Consider the following 24,150-nt stretch of genomic DNA (forward strand, 5'->3'; position numbering starts at 1 on the left):
GGCAGCAGTCAGTAGATGATCTTTGTTAAGGTCACAGTAATCTAGAGACTGGAAATGGTTTCAATAACCAAAGAACACTTTTACCTGTGCTATTCAGTGAGAAGACATGACACAAACTTGCATCGGACAGGCCGTCATGGAGGGCATACATGTTTAACAAACAGTTTTTAACAGTCTTTCATGAAAATTCTAATTAAATATTAAAGATTCTTATTAAATATGTTTATACAAAGGCTTCTAGCACTGCCTGGTAGCTATAATTCATTCTTACTTACATAAAAGTTTAAAGCATACTTTAAAGTGTCATGTCATTTTTAAATCCATTCCAGGTGTAGAAACTTTAATCAAAGAAATTGGAAAAGAAAAGGTAAACAGCTCTCATTTGATATTCTAAAATTTAATCTTTCCCTGACTCTTCATGAGTTTATGTTCTTTCATTGAGGATTGCATATATGATATACAATGAATATGATAGTATGGTAAGCTTTTGTGGTAATGTAACTAGATAATGGCCTTTCATCAGAGAAGTTGCCTGTTACAGCATTGCTGTTGCTGTTGCATAAAACAGAACATTATTATTTTTTTTGTCAGAAAGGTGTAAGGTCATAGCATTTCAATTAAATCAAAAGACTCTAGAAGCAGTTTCCAGTAACACACCAACCAGACTATCCACCCTTCTAGAGCCATAATGTTATTGAAATAATTACTTTTGGGTAAACAGAAGTTCTTTATGATAGACAAAATAAATGCAGCTTTTTGTTGTTTGAAGTATTGTGTATTATGACTTTTATCTATACTATGTTACTTAGAATATATGCAGAGCTGACATAATTGGTCATAAATTTGCTTTTGGTACGGAAGAAAGCATAATTAACAGTTACAATTTGATTGTAAAATAGTAATATTCTTTTTACTTTTTAAACTTTTAGCCACCGTCATTTACAATTACAAGGATGGGTGGTGCTTTTAGCAGATTCATGGCAGAATATGTGCTTGGTTACGTTCTGACGAAAGAGAGATCTATTATTGAAGTAGCTAAAGACCAGGAGACAAGGATGTGGAACAAGTAAGGTAAATTCCACTGTAACCAGTTGTAGCTAATTTTTAATGCTTCAGTTGTATTGATGTCATTGAAAATTCTGTTGCTAGTTACATTCTTAGTGCAGCACTAATGATATTTGTTTTTCGGAGTGCATTACTTATGGTATAACTAAGTGCAGTACTAATGATACTTGATATTCATAGTGCATTCAATTTACTTATTATATAACTAGTGCAGTACTAATGATATTTGATATTCATAGTGCATTCAATTTACTTATTATATAACTAGTGCAGTACTAATGATATTTGATATTCATAGTGCATTCAATTTACTTATTATATAACTAGTGCAGTACTAATGATATTTGATATTCATAGTGCATTCAATTTACTTATTATATAACTAGTGCAGTACTAATGATATTTGATATTCATAGTGCATTCAATTTACTTATTATATAACTAGTGCAGTTCTAATGATATTTGATATCCCGACTGTATTACTAATTATATTACTTATGATATTTGATATTCCTAGTGCATTACTTATTATATACTGGTACTGATGATAAACTTGGACAGAAAATGAGGTTTTTTACCTGTAACTTTTTTATTTCTACAAATTGTTATCAATGGTTGGTATCAGAATAAAGGTTAGCTTTTACTGAATAATTGACATAACTTAAATTTATATTTACTAAGCAAACTCACAAGAAGTGAGGCCCTGAAAGCGGTATGTAAGATGGGGACTGTACAAACGTTAACTGATGATAAATTTGACCACTTTGTCATTTAAAAGAAATTCTTTATAGTAACTTTCCCAAAACTGTTGCAACAGTCATTCCTGATCAAGTAATGAAAAGTGACACGATGTCAGGCCTTCATGTGTTGACAATGAGCATGCGCAAAAAACATCCTCTTCCCCAGTAATTTTGGATAAATATTTTTTAAACAGATAAATATGTCATTTATTTATACTGAATATTTACAAAAAAAAAAATTTTTTTTGTTTACACCAGTCACCAGTTGGTGTTTTAAGTGGTTGCTATTAGACGGCATGTTCAATTATATAAAAAAAAACAATTGCAATGGAATAACTTGAAGGTGGTCGACTTTGTCATCTGTTCAAGATTATAATCAGTACCAGTAACTAATGCAGTACTATTACTAATGATATTTGATATTATGAATGCATTACTAATTATATTACTAGTGCAGTACGAACGATATTTTGTATCCCTTGTTCATACCTGATTATATAACAAGTGCAGTACTTACGATATTTGATATTCGTAGTGCATTACTAATTATACTTGATGTTCCAAATGCTATATAATTTCAAAAAGTTTTATGACAACACCATTTGCTATCACACAGTTTAATCTCTTATCATGACAAAATCTACAAAATCTTGAACATTTGAAAGCCTCATAATTTCATTCAAAATTAACCCTATAACATAAAAACTATATGCCCAAATAAGACCTTGTACAGATAAATTCTTTGTGATTTGTGTTCAACCTTATAGAGTTAGTAGGAGTTATCTGAAAGTGAAAGAGGAAACATTCAACAAGTCCCATGTCAGGTAATTACCTTACAAGTACTTATCCCATCAAACAAAGATATAGGTGGAGTCGTAAGGAAATTTAAAATTAAAACTAAGAACACTTGACAAGTACTTTCCAAACCTGAAATATGAGCAGCTAAAGCATTCTGATCTGTCCTACACAACAAAATTTATCAGAACTGTTAAAAGAAAAGTCTGGTTATTCAACAAGAAAGTTCATAAAAAATAATCATGATACATTTAGGCGCCAGGTGACAAATAATTGTTGGAATGTTGCTGGTCTGAGGTATTTATCTAAGTATGCTTTTTATTCTTGCAGAAAGAAGTACAGTCATTACAGAAGTTTGACAGACCTAACTATTGGAATACTTGGAGTCGGAGAAATAGGTCAAGAAGGTGAATATATGTGTCATGCTCCTCAAATGATCAGGGTCTCCCCTTTGATCCAGTGTTGCTGCCAAATAAGATAGGTGCTTTTAAGCAACAGCATAATTTCACTTGGATCCCTGAATATTACAGATCATTTTCCCATCAGTAATGGTGAAGGCAAAAGTTGCTGACTGTTATTAGCTCACCTGAGCACAAAGTCCAGGGTGAGCTATTGTGATAGCTTTTGTGATAGCTCACCATCCAGCGTCCGGCCACACTTTCCTTTAAACAACACCTCCTCCTAAACCACTAGGCCTCACCATCCAGCGTCCGGCCACACTTTCCTTTAAACAACACCTCCTCCTAAACCCCTAGGCCGATGTAGATGAAACTTCACAGGGATGTTCCTTGGATGGTCGACTTTAAAATTTAAAAAAAAAAATAGAATTCCTTACAGAACTCTGGTTGTCATGGCAACCGAAAGGAAAAACTTTAAAAATCTTCTGGTCCAAAACTACAGGTCATATTTGGCATGAAGCATTATCTAGTAGTCCTCTACCAAGATTATTCAAATTATCCCCCTAGGGTCAAATATGGTCCCACCCCGGGGGTCACATGGTTTACATAGACTTAAATAGCGAAAAAACATTGAAAATCTTCTTGTCCAAAACCACAGGTCCTAGGGCTTTGATATTTGGTATGTAGCATTATCTAGTGGTCCTCTACCGAGATTGTTCAAAATCCCCCTTTGGACAAATTTTGTGCCGCCCTGGGAGCACATGGTTTGAATTAACTTGTATAGGGAAAAACCCTTCAAAAATTCTTGTCTTAAACCATAAGGCCCAGGGCTTAGATATTTAGTTTGTGTTATGCTCCAGTGGTTCTCTACCAAGATTGTTCAAATCATGACCATGGGGTCAGAATAGGCCACGCCTGGGTGGTCCCTTCTTTCACATAGACTTACAGTTTTTGAAGCAGTGGCAAAGAAATTTGGACCACCAGCATAATGTTTGATACAGATTTCAATATTCATCTTGAATTGTCTTACCAGTAATCATGACCTACTGACCTACTTTCTTGTTTTTGAAGGTACAGCATAGAAATTTGGACCATGTTTATACTTTTGATACTGATTTCAATACTCATCTTTAATATTTTCAGCCCTGAATTACTGACCTACTTTCTTGTTTTTGAAGCTATAGCAAAGAAATTTGGACCACCTCATTTTGTCAAAGGTCAAGGTTACAGTGTACTTAAACTCTCTATATTACCTATAATTGTGTTGGTGCGACATTAAACCCAGCAGAAATGAAACAAATGCAGTGTACTTTAAAGTGAAAATTCTCAGTGGCAATACTTACAGAAACTTCACAAGAATATCAGACCTTGCACTCATTCCTAAAATTATGTTAAATAATTAGATGATAAACATGTTGATAATGTCATGTTTTTGTTTGAATATGTTTCAGTGGCAAGGTTGTGTAATGCCTCAGGTATGAAAGTTATTGGTGTAACTCGAAGCCAGCCATCAGAGGAAAAAAGATGTCCAGCTGTATCACAATATAGGTATGTGTTCTACTGAACAGGTACTTCTTATTCACTTAAACATTTGTAGCAGCGTGTTGATTAAGAAATAATATATCTCATCCAGTGATTTGTCGTCGAATAAATCATTATTTGGAGTTCAGATGCGAAGGAATTATATCACGAGGGCATAATAATATGCATCTGAACGACAAACAATGATTTATTCAAGAGCAAATCACTAAATGAGATATATTATTTCAATTCTAACACGTTACCAAGAATTTTTAAATACATCCTTGACGACATTCATTAAATATTTGCCCGTTTTCAACTGGTTTCTTTTCCAGCGCGCCGCTATGCCATTTGACGCCATGACGTAATAATGGTGACATCAGAACAGTAATTCACTGTTTTCTGCCTTCTTTGTTTAGTAGGAAAATGAATCTGATCGTGTTAGAATGGAGTTTTGATACCCTCAGATACAAAATATATTGGGCGTGGGGGTGTATATTGAAGTCATGCAACAATATGTCCATCCCTCCCTTTTGTCCATTGTGTCCACTCCTAATCTTCTTATCCACACTGGGATGATTTTAATAAAACTAACATAAATTGTATAATTGATAAGCAGAGTGCACAACCTATGTCACTAGGTCAAAGGTCAAGGGCTTACATTGGGGCCTCTGTGGCTGAGGACATTGAATCACTAGCCCCTCAGTGCTGTAGTTTCTATACCTCACTTGGGGAGTAAAATTCTTTCATTTGAAGAAGTCTTCCAGCTGGCATATAGAAGGTGGGTGCTTCTACCCAGGTGCCTGCTTGTGCCTGAAATAATGTCTATAGGGACACTGGGGTCTTCCTCCACCATAAAAAGCTAAAAAGTCAACGTATGGACTATAATTGATGTAAAACCCAACAAAATCACTTGACGTCACAGGTCAGATAGGTTAATATTTTGTCCTATCCATATCTTCTAAACCGTTAACTGTTCGGCTGATTTTCATAAAAACTAGCATCAGTGGTTATACTCATCAAGACAACATACCCAGGTATTACAAACTAGGGCCAAGGTCCAGCTCACACTTCAAGATCAAATGTCAAATAATTTTGTGTCAGTCCCGAGTTGTCTGAACAGTTTGGAATATTTTCATAAAACTGACATCTGTTGTTTATCTCACCAAGGAGAGATGTAGAGTGTACAGCAAAAGTCACAAGGTCCAAGGTCAAGGTCTTTCTTGGGGGTCAAAAGTAGAATAGCTTAACTTTGGGTCCACTTCATATTTTCATAGAACTAGAATCAGTTGTTAACCTCATCAAATTGACTGACAGAGCAAGCAACTTAGGTCAATAGATCCAAGTTCACTCTTTGAGATCAAATGTCAGAAAAGCTTAATTTCATGTCAGTTTCATATTTTGTAAACTACTTCGAAGATTTAAATTGAATTAACATTAATGTTTACCTCAACAAATCATGTCACTATATTAGGCCAAGATTGCATTTGGAGGTCAAATAGCTTAAGTTCATGTCTGCTACATATTGCTTAAACAACTAGGAAGATTTTCACAAACCTAACATCAATTCTTAGCTGACCAAGACAGTGTGCAGAGTACACACTGAGGTCATTAGGTCCAGTTACAAGGGTATGTTTGGAAGATCGAGGTTAGGTAAGCTTAAAGTTACATCTGCTCATCAAGACAGTGTGCAGTTTCAAAAGCTCTTCAGACCGAATTGTGTTGGTAGATATCACTTGACTTGTCTTGACTTGAGGGTTCATGGCCCAGGACACTAGATACAAGGTCAGGGTTTCACTTAGATGTCAAACACCAAATAGCATAAATTCATGTCAGCTCAATATCTTCTAAACCACCGGAATGATTTTCATAAAATTAGAACAGCAAGATGATTTGTAGAGTCCAAAGATCTGCAGTTAGGTCCAAGGTCAAGGTCATGCTTAGTGGTCAAAGATCAGATGGCTTAAACTTGTGTCCACATTAAACTAGCAACAGTTGTCAACTTCATCTAGATGGCATGCAGATTGCACAACTTGGATCACTAGGTCTAATGGCAAGGTTACACTTAAAGGTCGAAGGTCATGATCACAACATTTAACTTTCCCAGTATCAGAATGGTGTATAGGGGTATTAATCGCATTTAGTGATAACTCTAGTTGTGTGCACCAATGTTTGTATAGTATAACAGGTTTGTAACTGATACTTTGTGAAGGTGACAACAGGCTGGACCTGACATGATTTCTAAGCCTGCAGAGGTTGCAGCACTGTCTTACATATTTCATACCAGTATCCTCAGTGGCAGTGACCCCAGCTTTAACCATTATACTAAATAATTTAGTAATCCCTACTGAGTACACTGGTCTTCAGTAACACTTTATTTGACTTGCTAAACATACACTGTACATTATTAACATTGTTGAGTTTATTTCATGCTGCAGAAGTAACTTATTCAAAGGTTTTAAATGTTTCGGTACTTTAGATATCAGTAATTAATTAATAGGCACTTTGAATAAAGATATTATTACATACGTGTTACTATTCACTGTTAAGTTACAATGGAACCGGAAACGTCAATATTTTTCCATACTCTGACGCCTGAATTTCATATCAGGTGCATGACGTAATTTAATGTGTGTCATTGCATTAATTCTTTTATTTAGTTATTGTCAATCTTATTCATGCTTTTTCACAAATTGGTGATATATAGATACGTATGTAATAAACAGTTTATTATCTTTACATCGGGAAATATGCACTTATTCTTTAGCGGAAGAATATTGCGCTCCTAAAGTCGCGCAATATTTCCGCTGCAGAACTTGTGCATATTTCCTGATACAAAGCTAAGAACCTAGAAATATCAGTAATAGTAAAAGTAATATATTTTATCTTTACAAATTTTATGCATTATCTCTTGCCAGTTATTTGTTGCCATGGACTTTTTAGAATGATGTAAATAAAATATAATTCTGATACTATCTAGTACATTGATTTGAAAAAGAATTTACTAGTCTTCTGAAAGACTATATGAATATATCATTTTTAAAGTTAATAAAATGTTAGTTTTCTTGCAGAACAACATCAGAGTTAGCAGAAGTTCTGCATGACAGTGACTATGTTTGCAATATTTTACCTAGCACTCCAGAAACACGCGGGCTATTATCAGGGGACATGTTCTCCCATTGTAGACCCAAGGTAAGTGATCACCACTCATGTTTTCAAAATATTTTTGCCTGTGTTAGCTAATCTGAGCATCAAGTGCTTGGGATGACCTATTGAAACGACTTGCCAGGAGGGGCATTGTCACTTTTCCATATATGTAAATAATTGTTGAAAACCTAAAAATCTCCTTGTCAAAAGCTGCTGGCCTGATTTTAGAATAATTTACCAAAATGTTTTTCGAGTGACAGTTATCAAAAATTTTACAAATTAATTCCGTTTATCAAAAATCATGGCGCCATTGGGTGTGGTCACTTTTGCCTTTGAAGTTGAAATTTTTAAAAATCTAAAGATAGAAAATAATACTTTAAAAAAATCTGTTTTTGAACCAGTTGATACATCTACACCAAACTTGATCATGGACCTCTTACAAATTTGTTCATATGATTCTCCTTGGCACCATTAAGAGGACGCCAGATCTAAAGATAAAAAAAACTGAAAACAACTTCTTCTCATGAATTGTTGAAAGATCTTCCTCAAACCTGATCTGTAGCTTTCTTTGTATGGTCCTCTCTCACATTTTTAGCTCACCTGTCACAAAGTGACAAGGTGAGCTTTTGTGATCGCGCAGCGTCCGTGCGACCGTGCATAAACTTTTGCTTGTGACCACTCTAGAGGTCACATTTTTCATGGGATCTTTATGAAAATTGGTCAGAATGTTCCTCTTGATGATATCTAGGTCAAGTTCGAAACTGGGTCACGTTTGGTCCAAAACTAGGTCAGTAGGCCTAAAAAAAGAAAAACCTTGTGACCTCTCTAGAGGCCATACTTTTCAATGGATCTTCATGAAAATTAGTCAGAATGTTCAACTTGATGATATCTAGGTCAGGTTCAAAACTGGGTCACATGCCGTCAAAAACTAGGTCAGTAGGTCAGATAATAAAAAGACCTTGTGACCTCTCTAGAGGCCATATTTTTCATGGGATCTGTATGAAAGTTGGTCTGTATGTTGATCTTGATGATATCTAGATCAAGTTCGAAACTGGGTCAACTGCGGTCAAAACCTAGGTCTAAAAATAGAAAAACCTTGTGACCTTTCTAGAGGCTATACTTTTGAATGGATCTTCATGAAATTTGTTCAGAATGTTCAACTTGATGATATCTAGGTCAAGATCGAAACTGGGTCACGTGCCATCAAAAACTAGGTCAGTAGGTCAAATAATAAAAAAACCTTGTGACCTCTCTAGAGGCCATATTTTTCATGGGATCTGTATGAAAGTTGGTCTGAATGTTCATCTTGATGATATCTAGGTCAAGTTCGAAACTGGGTCAACTGCGGTCAAAAACTAGGTCAGAAGATCTAAAAATAGAAAAACCTTTTGACCTCTCTAGAGGCCATATTTTCAATGGATCTTCATGAAAATTGGTCTGAATGTTCACCTTGATGATATCTAGTTAAAGTTCGAAACTGGGTCACGTGCGGTCAAAAACTAGGTCATTAGGTCAAATAATAGAAAAACCTTGTGACCTCCCTAGAGGCCATATTTTTCATGAGATCTTCATGAAAATGGGTGAGAATGTTCACCTTGATGATATCTAGGTCAAGTTCAAAACTGGGTCACATGCTTTCAAAAACTAGGTCATTAGGTCAAATAATAGAAAAACCTTGTGACCTCTCTAGAGGCCATATTTTTCAATGGATCTTCATGAAAATTGGTCAGAATTTTTATCTTGATAACTGGGTCACATGAGCTCAAAAATAATAGAAAAAATGACGTCATACTCAGGTCAAAACTGGGTCACGTGGGGACAGGTGAGCGATTCAGGACCATCATGGTCCTCTTGTTTCAATGGTTCTGCTTGGTCCCTTTTAGGGTCCACCAGAGCTTTAAATAGAAAAAAAAACATTTAAGTGACATGATTTCATGAACTATTTGATGGATCTTCAGCATTTTTAGCTCACCTGAACTGAATGTTCAGGGTGAGCTATTAGTATAGGGTGGATGGTCCGGCGTCTGTTGTCCGGTGTCCATCGTCCACATTTTTAATTAAACATCTCCTCTGAAACTACTGGTCAGAATAACACCAAATTTGGTCTGTAGCATCCTGGTTTGTTAAATGGGGGCATTTACCTGAGCATAAAGTGCTCATGGTGAGCTATTGTGATCACGCTGTGTCTGTCGTCCGTCAGGCGTGCATGAGTCCATTCGTCAAGTCATCCGTCCGTGGTCAACATTTGTGTTTAAACAATGTCTACTCCAAAACCAGTGAATGGATTTTGATGAAACTTAGCCATGATGTTCCTTGGATGGTCCTCTACCAAAGTTGTTCAAACAGTTCTGCTTGGTTGCACATAGGGGCTGCCAAAGCTAAAAAATAGAAAAGATTCAAAACGAAATCTCTTCCTAAACCAATGGTCCGATTTTTAAATAATTTCACACAAATGGTCCTAATGTCACTCTCTACCAAGGTTGTTCAAATTATTTTGATTCATCAAAAAACATGGCTGCCAGAGGGCGTGGTCACTTTTCCCTATATGAATATAGTGGAAAAAATCTTCTTGTTTGAAACTGCAAGCCTGATTTTAAAATAATTTTACACACTTCTTTTTTGTGACCCTCTACCAAGATTGTTCAAATTATTCCGATTTGTCAAAAAACATGGCTGCCTGGGGGCGTTGTCACTTTTCTTCTCTGAATCAATAATAGCTAGAGCCTTGATATTTGGCATGTGATATCAAATGTGTAATGTCGGCCTCAGCCCTCAGGTGAGTGACTTGGGCCCACTTGGGCCTCGTTTTCTATAGCACCCTAGCATGTTCCTAACGATATATCATTCTATGGTTTGAACATGTCTACTGTGTTGATGACTTGTCTGCAAAATTGACAAATAAGTATTACCTTAGAACTAATTCATAGCTTAATGTAGTGTTTTTGTTGTTTTTTTCTCTCAGAAAAGTGTTTTCATCAACATGGGACGAGGTGATGTTATAGATGAACAGTCACTAGTCAAGGCAATTAGGTAAACATTTTGATCACAACTGTTATATATGATACTGATATATTGATTGTTAGTGTGATGTTAGAATTTTACAGGAGAATAATATCGCTGTTATAATGACTTGATCTATTATTTTGAGTTTAAAATAACTCAGTTTAGCTTGATTGTGCTTATAGCTTAAAACTCATTTCAATCATTTTCAAGTATGCTCCCAGGAAAAAAAGTCCTTGGGTCATACAAGAAGGTATGGTAATGACCACAGTCAATGAACACAGTTTGTTTAAAGCTACATAAATCATTTCACACAAGTGCTCCTTAGTTGACCCCCTACCAACTTTGTTCAAGCCTGCTGTGAAACAAGGTTGAACAATCTAGGACCATCATGGACCTCTTGTTACGTATTTCAGTTAGGGCGGTCGAAGCCAGTTTTCTGTATGGTACAGTTACAAGCAAGGAAGAATGACTTAAGCCAGGTTTTTGTGTATTTCAGGGAGGGATGGATATGTGGTGCTGTGTTAGATGTGTTTCAAACAGAACCTTTACCCGAGGAAAGTCCTTTATGGAATCTTCCAGGTGTAATTATAACACCACATATAGCTGGGGTGTGCTTAACCAATCAGGTAAGTTTTTACTTACTAATCAGTGCATAGTAAAGGTGCCTGTTAAGTTCCCTTTTAAGATTTCCTGAGACCTAGAAGAAAACTGACCCTTCAGAGTGTGTATATATTTTTACTCATGTCAGTCTGTTTGCCTGTCCATCATGTCATTTGTAGACGCTTAGGCTGGAAAATGGTTTGGCCTTCTGAGTCAAATTTTATAGGACAATACACATTCTGTTTTTGTGTCAGTAGGCCATTAGGTCAAGATCACAGCATCTTTTACACTGAAAATGGTATCTACGCTATAACTTCAGCTTCACCTTTAGTGCTCAACCTTCACAGACTGATTGACCTTCAGACTAAAGAAAGTTTCCACTAACAAACTTGAGAAAATGTGGGCGTACAGTGTCGAACTATAGGATGATTGTTTGTGGTCAGTAGCAGATCTTTTTTTGTGTGTTAAGGTGGGGGGGAGTTAGTAAAATGAAAGTTTAAGGTCCCGCTGACCATCAGACTGAAATAAATTTCTGCTCAGTAACTGGAGTAGTCTTGAAGTCAAAAGGATGAAATTGCAAATTAAGGATGGTTGATTGCTGGTGATCTGTACATCTCTCCACTGATTTTGCTTGTTGGTATTTAATATGTCATGGTCACAGTGACCTTCAGACTGAAAACTGTTCCCTTCAATACTTGGAGAAGTCATTGACTTACATGATTGCATTTGGTCATTATATAACCCGTATTATTTTTTTGGGGGGTCAGTAGATTAAAGGTCAGTTGACATTGGAATTGAAAATAGTTCCTGTCCAGTTACTGGGTCTGTTTTGGTCAGACATGCCATCTTGTGGGGTATATGTTTTTATTAGCTCTTGTTATATATTGCCAATAAATCAGGGGAGGCAAATTGTTTTTGATCTGGTTGCCTGTCCACCCATCTCAAAACCTTACCTACCCTGTATCTTTTCCCCCTTTTGAGTAATTTTCATACAACTATTTTACATATCAATAGGGTGTGTAGAATACACCTTTCATTCATATTGTTTAAGGTTCTGCATTAAGGTCAAATGTCCAGTACATTCAGATTATTTTATTAAATGGGAGTGAAATTTGTTGCTATAATTGTTATTTTTAATTGTTTGTTGGTATTTAATTTTGTAGCCTGATGCAACCATGAAAAGTAGTCCCCCACAAAAAGCTACCAGTAGTCCCCCTTGAATATCAATGGTTTTGATGTAGAGTTTTTCAGGTTTGCACTGTATATAAAAAAAAATTTCAAATACCTGGCATTAATGTTTACAATGACCAGACCAGATGAATCAGGTGTCAGTTATACTTCAAGGTCAAGGTTATAAGGTGGTATCAAAGGTCAGCTCCGGATCTTTCACTCTCTTTGTATAAAATTTAATGTTAACCATAATGACAAGACATACAGAACTTAGCTAACACTCATGTCACAACAATGCCAATACATATGTTTGTGACATGACCAGTTGATTATCAGTTATTCTAACATGATTTGATTCATTTTCCTATTAAACAAAGATGGCTGAAAGCTGTATGTTATTTTATAACAGTTCACTGTTCTGACGTCACAGTTATTACGTCGTAGCGCCAAACGGCATAGTGGCACATTGAAAAGGAAACCAACAAAAAAATGGGCAAATACTTGATGGATGTCTTCAGTGATGTACTTAAAAATCCTTGGAAACATGTTAGAATTGAAATGATATATCTCATTTAGTGATTTGCTCTTGAATAAAATCATTGTCATTCAGGTGCGTATTATTATATCACTCTGGCGCAGCCCTCGTGATATAATTCCTTCGCGTCTGAACTCCAAGCAATGATTTTATTCAATGACAAATCACTGGATGAGATATATTGTTTCATAAACAGTTCCACTTAAATGAAGTAATATGGGGAGACTTGGGAGACATGTCCTTTTTCAAAAGCAATCTCTAGTTTCTAACTTATTCCATGTTTTTGGCTTTCTCAGATATGACATGGTCTGTCTGTCATCTGTCCACACTTTTCTACAAACAACATTTCCTCTGAAACCATTTTGTGGAAATTGATGAGAAGTTTTTATATTTTAGGTGACCCACTAGCAAGACTGTTCAAATTAATCAGATTTGTAAAAAAGATGGCCATCAGAAATCATCTCTTTTCCTTTTATCTTTACAGAAAATACATTAAACATCTTTTTTTCAGAAACTGCTAGCCTAATTTTGAAGTAATTTCACACAAATATATCTTGGGTGACTCTATACTAAGTTTATTCAAATTTTTCTCATACATGTATTCATTTTAGAGCATAACCGTCAGAGCTAAAATATAAAAAATCTTCAAATAACATCTGTTGAACCACTTTAAGACTGATTTTAGAATAATTTCACACAAATGTTCCTTTCCTGGTCTTCTTCATAACTCGTTTAAACCAATTTGATTTGTCAGAAAAGCAACGCTGCCACTGAATATGCATGCCAGTTTTTACAGTATTTTGGCACAAATACTTTTTAGATGACACTTTACCAAAATTGTTACATGTTTAAGCTGTGAAACTTGTGTGAGCAATCTAGAGCCATCATGGCCCTCATGCTTTTATGGAGCAATAGATATTGAGAGCCAAAATAATGAAATATTGTTGGAAGATCTAAAGTTGCATTTATCTTTGTTATTTTTAGCTCGACTATTCAGCTATTCTACTCACCCTGGCGTCGGCGTCACACCTTGGTTAAGTTTTTGCATGCAAGTACATACAGCTATCATTTAAAGGCATATAGCTTTGAAACTTAGTTTTTCTTTTTCTAGGTCAATTACCGACCTCACTGGATCAAGTCCCATAACTCTGACATGTATTTTGAGCAAATTATGCCCCCTTTTGGACTTAGAAAATTCTGGTTAAAGTTATACATGCAAATTACTGTCTCCAAAATTAATGCAGATATTGAATTGAAACATCACATGTGTCTTCGGGGTTATAAAACTAGTTGATAGCAGCAATTCCCATAACTCTGACCTTCATTTTGGCCAAATTATGCCCCCTTTTGGACTTAGAAAATTCTGGTTAAAGTTTTGCGTGCAAGTACATACAGCTATTACTAAAAGGCATATAGATTTGAAACTTATTTTTTCTTTTTCTAGATCAATTACCAACCTCAATGGGTCAAGTCCCATAACTCTGACATGTATCTTGGGCAAATTATGCCCCCTTTTGGACTTAAAAAACTCTGGTTAAAGTTTTACATGCAAGTTGCTATCTCCAAAACTAATGCAGATATTGAATTGAAACTTCACATGTGACTTCTGGTTATAAAACTAGTTGATAGCAGCAAGTCCCATAACTCTGATATGCATTTTGGTCAAATTATAACCTTTTAGGGTATTATTTTCCTGCTTCTGGGACAATATTTTGAATAGTCAAGCTTAGCTGTCTTACGGACAGCTCTTGTTATATATCATCTCTATTTATTAACTGTAAAGAATTCTTCTTGAATGTGTGGAAGCTGTCCAGCTGGCTTGTGGAAGGTTAGTGGCTCTACCCAGGTACCTGCCCATGATGAAATAATGCCCAAAGGCCACCAGGGGTCTTTCTCTGCCTTCAAAAGCTTGAGAAGTTGCCATATGACATAAAATTGTGTTGGTTCGACTCTAAACTCAACATACTTTTCATTAACATTTTCATTATAGATATATAGATATAAGTGCTCCAAATTAAATTATGTTTGCTAAAGGCATTGTATTTTTGTGCTTTATGCAATAGACTTTTAAATTATGTACAGTTGTATTTGAACTTGATGAAATAACTAAAAATCACAGAGGGGATTATGATACCCCCTGCAAAAGTATGAAGGGGATTTTGTAACACCCTGTCATTTTTCAGTGGAGGGGATTTTGATCAAGGGGATTTTGATTGTCTCCCGGTATTTCTAGATTGATTTTGCTAGTAAGGTGTTATTATTATAAATTCTTGAACTCAAATTTTCAGTTGAATTTTGTATTTATTTTCTATTTCAGGTTGCAGAAAATTTTGTAGAAAATTATAAACTTTACTGCGAAAATAAACCACTCAAATTTCAAGTGGACTTTCAGCGTGGATATTAAATAACATGTGATAACCACTCAAGTTTCAAGTTAACTTTTGGCCTGGATGTTAAATAGCATGTGATAAATCACTCAAATTGCAAGTGGACTTTCAGCCTGGATGTTGAATAGCATGTGATAAACCTCTCAAATTCAAGTGGACTTTCAGTGTGGATATTAAATAACATCTGATAAACCACTCAAATTCAAGAGGACTTTTCACATAGGTAATAGATAACATGTGATAAATCACTCAAATTCAAGACTTTCAGCTTGGATATTAAATAACTTGTGATAAATCACTCAAATCCAAGAGGACTTTCAGCATGGATATGAATTAACATGTGATAAATCTTCAAAATTTCGAGTGGACTTTCATTGTTGATATGAAATAACATGTGATGAACCACCCAAATTCAGCATGAATGTTACCAACCACTCAAATTTCAAGTGGTCTTTCATCATGGATTTTAAATAACATAATGATAATTACATTATTAGCTGCTAGTTCTAACTTTTGCAGTGATGTTTACAAAACACAGCGACTCATTTATTTGTTTTCTAAAGATATCTGTCTACCTAGATTTCTAGAAAGTAGGCCCTTTTATCTCTATATATTGTTAGCGATTTTTTCAAAGATATCTAATGCCAATCTTTTTCATAAAATATTTACTTTATATGCAGAAAATACTAATCAAATGTATTTAACTTTACTAGATATATAAATTAGTTATGTATTTATATACATTTATAATTAAATGTTATACACATTAACGATCATTTCTTGATTTTAGTTTGACACTGAAGAATAGGTAAAGCTATTGCACTCACCCAGTGGTTTGTGTCTGCATCCCAAATTTGGTAAATTGTGTATATAAACTGGTATCTCAGTAACAATATGTGGGATTGGATTTAAACTTAATGCTTATGATTACTTTAATGAACTGACTTACAGTGCAGTGCACAGGTTCCATAACTGTGTCTGTGTACAAAATTATGCCCCTTCTTCGACTATGCAATTTTAAACCGATAGTTGAGTATGTCTGTCCCCCAGACATATTGTAAAAGCATTAATATTTGTAGGTGGCTAATTTTTGTGGACTTTCTGGCTGCATTAACTTTTACCCAGTTAAATTTCTATAATGAACTTGTCCATCTTTCAATTTGGGAAGTACCATTAACTGTTAAAAGGGATGCTTTCCAAAAAGTTACTGACTGAATGGCGAACAATGGAGATCTTGATCAGACTGCACAGATGTGCAGGCAAAGGCTTAGTTGTGTTCAGCATGATAAGGGTTAATACATGAAATCTTATCCCAATCAACATATACAATTCTTGTTCAGTTTTATCTTCAGAGTTTGAAATCAACAATTTCATATCCTCTTGGTCAGTATCTTGTAATTTTGTGCCAATAAAAGTAAATAATTATGTCTCTCCCCTATAAAATGGGGGAAACATATTGGTTTTGCCTTTGCCATCCGTCTGTCTGTCCGTCCACATTAAGCTTGTTCGGCTTTTAAGGTCAAACTGCTGGCTGGATTTCCACAAAACTTCTAAATCTTGTCCAGTTTTCACAGGTCAAACTGCTGGCTGGATTTCGACGAAACTTCACAGGAGTGATCAGTATCAAGCCTAGTTATGCATATCGCTGACATGTTCTGCTTTGCTGCACAAAAAGGCCACCAGAGCTAAAGAATAGATTAATCTTGTCCGGCATTCACAGGTCAAACTGCTGGACAGATTTCGACGAAACTTTACAGGAGTGATCAGTACCAAGCCTAGTTGTGCATATCGCCGACACGTTCCACTTCGCTGCACAAAATGGCCTCCAAAGCTTAAGGTATACATAGAGTGGAGACATATGTTATTGTGACAAAAACAGCTTCTAGTTTGACAGTATTTTTGAGTTTCCCTGTACATTTTATGACTTACTTAGTACAGTTTATACATTGTTCTGTACTGTTTTGAGAATTATCATATACATTTAGAAAATTATTATATACATTTATCAGGTTGTTTACTGTGGATGGTAAGCTTTAAATTTGACAAGTGCATTTTACATGCAGTTCTGGGCATTTTGTTAGTTAGAAGGTACATTTTGTAAGTTGTTGTGTATACTTGACAGGTCAGATAGTATATTTTCTATAATGGGCATAATAGATGCATAGGAATCTACAGTCAAAGAGAAAGTGTCCTTTAGAGTACAATATATGGCAAATAGAGCTTTGTGCACACTGCTAAGACTTTAGAACTCTCACTTAGTATTTGAGATGTTGATGTGTACATTGATTGCTATCAAATATCTGTATTAAACCCACTAGTTACAATACTTTACAAACTACATGTATCTACTCTTGTCTTCTGTATCTAGATTTGTTTGTCTTCTTTAGTTTTATATCTGTAGATTTGTATCTGTTTGTATTAACTCATTCCCTGCTAAATTTCTATAATAAAGTTATTGATCTTTCAATTTGGACAGTACCATTAACTGTTAAAAGGGCTGCTTATAAAAGAAAAACTGACTGAATGGCGAACAGTGCAGATCATAATCAGACTGCACGGGACTACACTTGTCGCAAATGCAGAATCTGTCATGTCTAGCATGATAAGGATTAATATTGTAAAAGCTTTTTTGAAAAATGTGTGTGCCTGTAAAGATTACTATAGAAGTGTGGTATAAAAGTTGTTTTTGTACATTTTACAAGTTTTTCCATGCATTATACAAGTTGCTGCATTTGGTAGGATGTTCTGTATATTTATTTTGCAAGTTGATATGTGCACCTTACATGCTGTATTGACACATTTTACAAGCTTTCATTAATTTTTTACATTTCACAAGTTGTTGATGTGGTAGCTTGGAGTCACCAGCTATTTATGCATGCCACTATGTTGTTGTTGTTTTTTCAACATACAGAAAGTCTTGTCATATGTTAGTTATTATAAATATTAAAATTATTCTGCAGATTATTTTGTGTGACACAGCATATTATGACTTGTACATTTTGCAACATGTGCTGTGTGTTTGACCAGTCTTATAATCCCTGCCCGCTTAGCTCAGTAGGTAGAGCGTTGGTCTACAGATCGTGGGGTCGTGAGTTCGATCCTCGGGCGGGGCGTATGTTCTCCGTGACTATTTGATAAACGACATTGTGTCTGAAATCATTAGTCCTCTACCTCTGATTCATGTGGGGAAGTTGGCAGTTACTTGCGGAGAACAGGTTTGTACTGGTACAGAATCTAGGAACACTGGTTAGGTTAACTGCCCGCCGTTACATGACTGAAATACTGTTGAGAAACGGTATTTAACCCAAAACAAACAAACAAACAAAATAATAACATCTTTAATGTTCATTTTAATTTTTCTGTTTGAACCTTTAAGTCTTACCTACATCAGCAACTTTCTGCTCAGTGGCACATTAATGTTGTTGGCAGAAATTTTCCACTACCGGTATATATTATACCAGATTTATAAAAGAAAATACATGTAGTCAATTATAGACTACAATATATAGAAAATGCATCAACCTGAAATTAAAACTGGAACTACAGAACAAATAAATAATGTACAGAGGAACTAATAGAACCTTGCATCAATCAGAAAATATCTTTAGAATGCATGGAAACAACTAGCAACTTATAAAAGGTACAGAAAAATTACTACAATAAAGAAAATCTTAAATACATTTAAAACAACTGACAAATTGTACAGAGAAAAAAATTGTAGAATGTAAAAACAAAATTTAGGTGCAAAGAGGCAGTTAAGGCTGTTAAAAAGTTTCGGCTCAACAAATACCTCAATGTATGATCTTAATCTACTTACGACTATTTATTTGTTTGTACCAGAATTTAATAAAAAAGTGCATTGTTACAAAGGTCTTCATCTTTTTACTTTTGTACGGAATATGAATTATTTTAGCTCATCATTGTTCTTTTCTCCATGTGTCGACATTGTGTTCAAAAGACTTCTACTCGATCACTTCAGGTTGGAATCCAGATAATGACTGGAAGCATCTTTCTAGTAGAATTGATAAAAACTTTATACAAAACATGACCCTGAATCCATATTCCTTAAATGTTTCAGACTTAAAGCTTTGACTTTGAAATTTTAAAATTACTTTTTGCCATTATTTAGGAGTCTAGCATGGATTTTGATAAATGTTGCCTCTATAATTTTGTATGAAGAGCTAGTTACTGCAGTAGATGATGGAAGTTACAGCAACTTTAATTTTTAGCTTGGCTGTTCGAAGAATAGGGGAGCTATCCTACTCACGCCGGCGTCAGCGTGAGCGTCATACAAATGTTATAGTTTGCATACCTACCCCAAATATTTTCAAAGTCCATTGAGATATTGCTTTCATATTTCGCATACTTGTTTGCCATCATGACCCCAGTCTGTAAAAAGGATTTTGACTGAATTATGGCCCCTTTTAGACTTAGAATAAATGCTTAAAGTTTGTGTACCACCCCAAATATTTTCAAAGTCCATTGAGATATTACTTTCATATTTTGGATACTTGTTTACCATCATGACCCCAGTCTGTAAAAAGGAGGAGGCAACTCTATCAAGCATTTTGACTGAATTATGGCCCCTTTTCGACTTAGAATATGCTTATTGTAATATTGTTGAAGTTTTACTCATTGCTTATATTATACTATCAAGCACTAGCTGAGAATAGTTAGGCGTTAGAATTTTTATGAATATGAGCTCTGGTCCAGTGCTGGAAACAGAGAACCAGTTGTGTAAGCAATTTGCAGACCAGAGACCTAATTGTGTATAAAGTTGGTGGATGGCCTTGACAACTCTTTCCTGGAGACAAGAGGGTGATGACCCTAACTGATATTAAGGATTTTCCTTTAAACATCTAATATAACTGATTTAACCAAATTTGGATGGATGAATCATCAAGTAGTAGGATTCAACATGTACAAATAATGGGCATTGACTCCGTTTGGTGGGATGGTGTGTGTGAAGTACCCTCAAGTTGTAAAATAGTCCTTCAAACAACTTTTTCTACAGAATAATTAGATGGAATTCACACCAAACTTGGTTGAAAGGAGCCTACTAGGGATCCCATATATACAAATGATGGTTGGATTTCAATTCAAACAACCTATTGTGCATGGTGGAATTCAAATCTTTCTGGAAATATTCATTCGTGTTAAGCATTTGAAATTATACTATCCCCTTGCTGTGAAGCTCTTAAATGGTCATTAGTATTTTCTTTCAAACATCTTGTATAGTTGATTGATGTCTCTTTCCAGTGGTTACACCAGAACTACAAGGTGGAATTGAATAACATTTAGTGTGAAGCATCCTTATTTTGGTCTTGGTGTAGAACTGAGCACTGACGTGTATTCATATTTACTGTTGATGCCTTTTTGTTTTTGTGCCGCTAGCATGTTGAAAAAAAGCAATAAATATTTGTATAAATTTCGAACCAACATCCTAATGATATATCGACGTGGTTCAATGCCTCCCCAAGCCCTTCTGCACATTGCATGTAGCTGTAGTAACATGGAGACGAACTTACCGCTACTTTACGGTATATGAAAAAATAATGAAATTATATTTTAAACTTTTTTCGTAGACATTCTGAACTAATTGCTTTTATGATTTGAAATGGACCGTTTGTTTTTATTCAAGACCACAGTCTCATTGTAGCGTACAGTAGTAACTGAACACCTAAATATATTTAGACTTGGGTTTGAATTTATAAGCCATCCCGACATATTCAAAACCTCGACAAGGCTTATATGAACATACTTCAATGCATCTTGAGGTCTTCCTAAAAGTAGTGAATACCAGCACCATCAACTAGTCGATACTGTTTAACGACACACGAAAAAAGAGCAAATTTATTATTTTTCATCGGCACATTATACATAATTCGCTAAATGATTCAATTTTTAGCTCACTTGTCACATAGTGACAAGGTGAGCTTTTGTGATCACCCTTCGTCCGTCGTCCGTCGTCAGTCCGTGCGTGCGTGCGTCAACAATTTCTTGTCTGCACGATAGTGGTTTCATTATTGATTTTATTTTAACCAAACTTGCACACAACTTGTATCACCATAAGATCTCGGTTCCTTTCTTGAACTGGCCAGATCCCATTATGGGTTCCAGAGTTATGGCCCCTGAAAGGGCCAAAAATAGCTATTTTGACCTTGTCTGCACAATAGCAGCTTCATTTATGATTTGATTTTAACCAAACTTGCACAAAACTTGTGTCACCATAAGATCTTGGTTCCTTTCTTGAACCGGCCAGATCCCATAATGGGGTCCAGAGTTATGGCCCCTGAAAGGGCCAAAATTAGCTATTTCGACCTTGTCTGTACAATAGCAGCTTCATTTATGGTTTGATTTTAACCAAACTTGCATACAACTTGTATCACCACAAGATCTTGCTTCCTTTCTTGAACTGGCCAGATTCCATCTTGGGTTCAAGAGTTATGGCCCCTTAAAGGTCCAAAATCGGCTATTTTGGCTTTTGCAGCCATATAGAGACTTCATTTATGGTTTTATTTGATACAAACTTTCAAAATATCTTCAACAACAATAAATCTTGGATTCCATGACAAATCAGATCCAGTTGTAGGTTCCAGAGTTATTTTATTATCTGATTACCTCCCCTGATGGTAATCAAAATGGATTTATATCAGTAAGTACTTATATTTGAAATTTCATTATTGTTATTAGTTGGACTGAGACAATCAGGGTAGATAACTATGGACTGATTTTATGTCAAATTACCTCCCTTTATTTCAAATTAAAATGGGTATATCTCCGTAACTAATGAAGATACTGATCTGAAATTTCATTTATGCCAACATATTTATTTGGCAGATCCTTCTTTTGTTCACTTACAATATTTTTTTTTAATTACTTCCCTTTTACCTTACTATAAATAGTTTATTTTTAGTAACTTCTTTATTATTGGCCATAGGGAAAAACCAAGACCACTTTTCTGTGGTACAACATGGATGGTACCTCCAATTTTTAGGTGTATTTTGACATATCTATACCTTGTAAGAATTTTTTTCTTCTTTTTGGTTAAATTTCTTCCCTTTGTTGTTCCTGTCCTTTGGATTTAGATATTTTTTTTGAGGACCTTCTTGTCTCAAGTGCAGTGATAACAGGTGAGCGATATAGGGCCATCATGGCCCTCTTGTTGTATTATCTCATCCAGTCCCTGATGAAGACCTAAGGAGACAAAATCTTTGCGTTAGATATTGGCTTAAGGACCTTATTCGACATTATGCCAATATGTTATTCATGATTCAGTTAGGCCATTTTTAATTACCTTATTATTCATATCAGTTATCGAACATAGAACTAAAGTTACTAAAATACCTTATCGAGTTTGATTAACCAAATTTTCAATTTTTAAAGTGAAATTTGCAAGTGAACACTACATTTCTTCCGAGACTTAACTGCTTTACTTACCAAATGATAAGTTGTTCTAACATTCATCAGCTGCAGATTTTATTCATTATACCTTTTTGTTCACTGTGAAGAGGAGACCCTAAACTCTAGTCTCTGACAAAACTCCTACAAACGCATATTATTAAATTAGGCAATTGTCACACTGGCGATAGCTTTATCAGATCACTTAGTGGTTCCAACGTTGTTGGAGTAGTGAAGTTTACGCAGAACAGATGGAGAAATATGGCTGATTGTATAAATTTTCGGACTTGTAACCTTTAGATAACTAACTCAATGAAAACAATGAGTGCACCTGGAGCGCAAATGTCTCCGTTTCTTAGCACATGTGTCCATTTACCTGAGATACGTGCCGTGTATTCAAACACTTCTGTGCAGTCCAGTGGGGGGATGAAATTTTTGTCAGTTTTTAACAATACCACATCATTCATAGTGCTTATTGGGAACAAATAATTATTAAAACACTTCTTATCTAAAGGGCTACCTCTTTAAACAAAGCATGTGTTTTTTCATAGAATTATTCGGGCTTGTTTCAGAAAAATCGGCCAAAATCCTCACGCAAAGCAGTTTCGAGTTGGTCGCTACACAACGCATTCAAGTGGATATCATTCTGTGTCTTACTTGCAAAGTCTTATCCGTCATAAAAAGTCATAGAACCTCACACAGTATATCTTTAGAATATTCTTTATCATTATACTGATCTCGCCATTTTTAATATATTGCACTTTTACAGTTTTATATTTGCTTAACATTTAACATATATTTTTGCGGACATTGTCAAAAAATATCTTAAAGCAAAAATGAATATTGAACAATATCATCAACTAAATATTAGTTAGAAAAAATAATAACCAGTTAACGGATGTAACTCCACTTCATATGGTACTGAACAGCGTACCAAAACAATCAAAAGCGGGTGAACTCTTGAATCAGTATAGAACTTAGTTTGTTTTTACTCCCTTAAAACAACGCATTGCTATTTCATTACTGACATATTGTGCATTTATGCTGTTTGTACAAAATAAATCAAATCCTTATCCATGGTAAAATGCATTGATCAATTGTCTGTACATGTTTTCATTCATATGCCTGATGTAGTGGTCATCTATATTCAGAAGTATAAATCACATCACAGAGAAACAAGTTTGTTTGTTTGTTTATTTCGATATTGACATCATCACACAGGCCATAGCTTTCGCAAAAGCGGTGGTTCCAACACCGCGGCGGTGGAGGATTCGTCACAGAAGCGGTGGAGAAATATGGCCATCTGACTATATTTACGCTCTCATCAGTACTTTTTCTAACCAGTGTTTCACGTTTGACTGAAAACAACCAGTGAGACAGGAGCCCAC

At 35.2% G+C, this 24,150-nt stretch overlaps 1 protein-coding gene across 1 annotated transcript; it reads left to right on the forward strand.

The window, feature by feature from the left end:
* Positions 1–241: 241 nt before the first annotated feature.
* Positions 242–19,264, forward strand: LOC128553185 (glyoxylate/hydroxypyruvate reductase A-like; the record flags this gene model as incomplete). Its single annotated transcript, XM_053534303.1, has 8 exons — positions 242–367; positions 930–1,066; positions 2,931–3,007; positions 4,450–4,546; positions 7,591–7,711; positions 10,629–10,696; positions 11,166–11,295; positions 15,292–19,264. Coding segments are annotated over 8 exons (843 nt in total), but the record flags the coding sequence as incomplete, so codon positions are not given.
* Positions 19,265–24,150: the final 4,886 nt, after the last annotated feature.

Source organism: Mercenaria mercenaria, unplaced genomic scaffold, assembly GCF_021730395.1.
Source record: "Mercenaria mercenaria strain notata unplaced genomic scaffold, MADL_Memer_1 contig_3571, whole genome shotgun sequence".
NCBI lineage: Eukaryota > Metazoa > Mollusca > Bivalvia > Venerida > Veneridae > Mercenaria > Mercenaria mercenaria.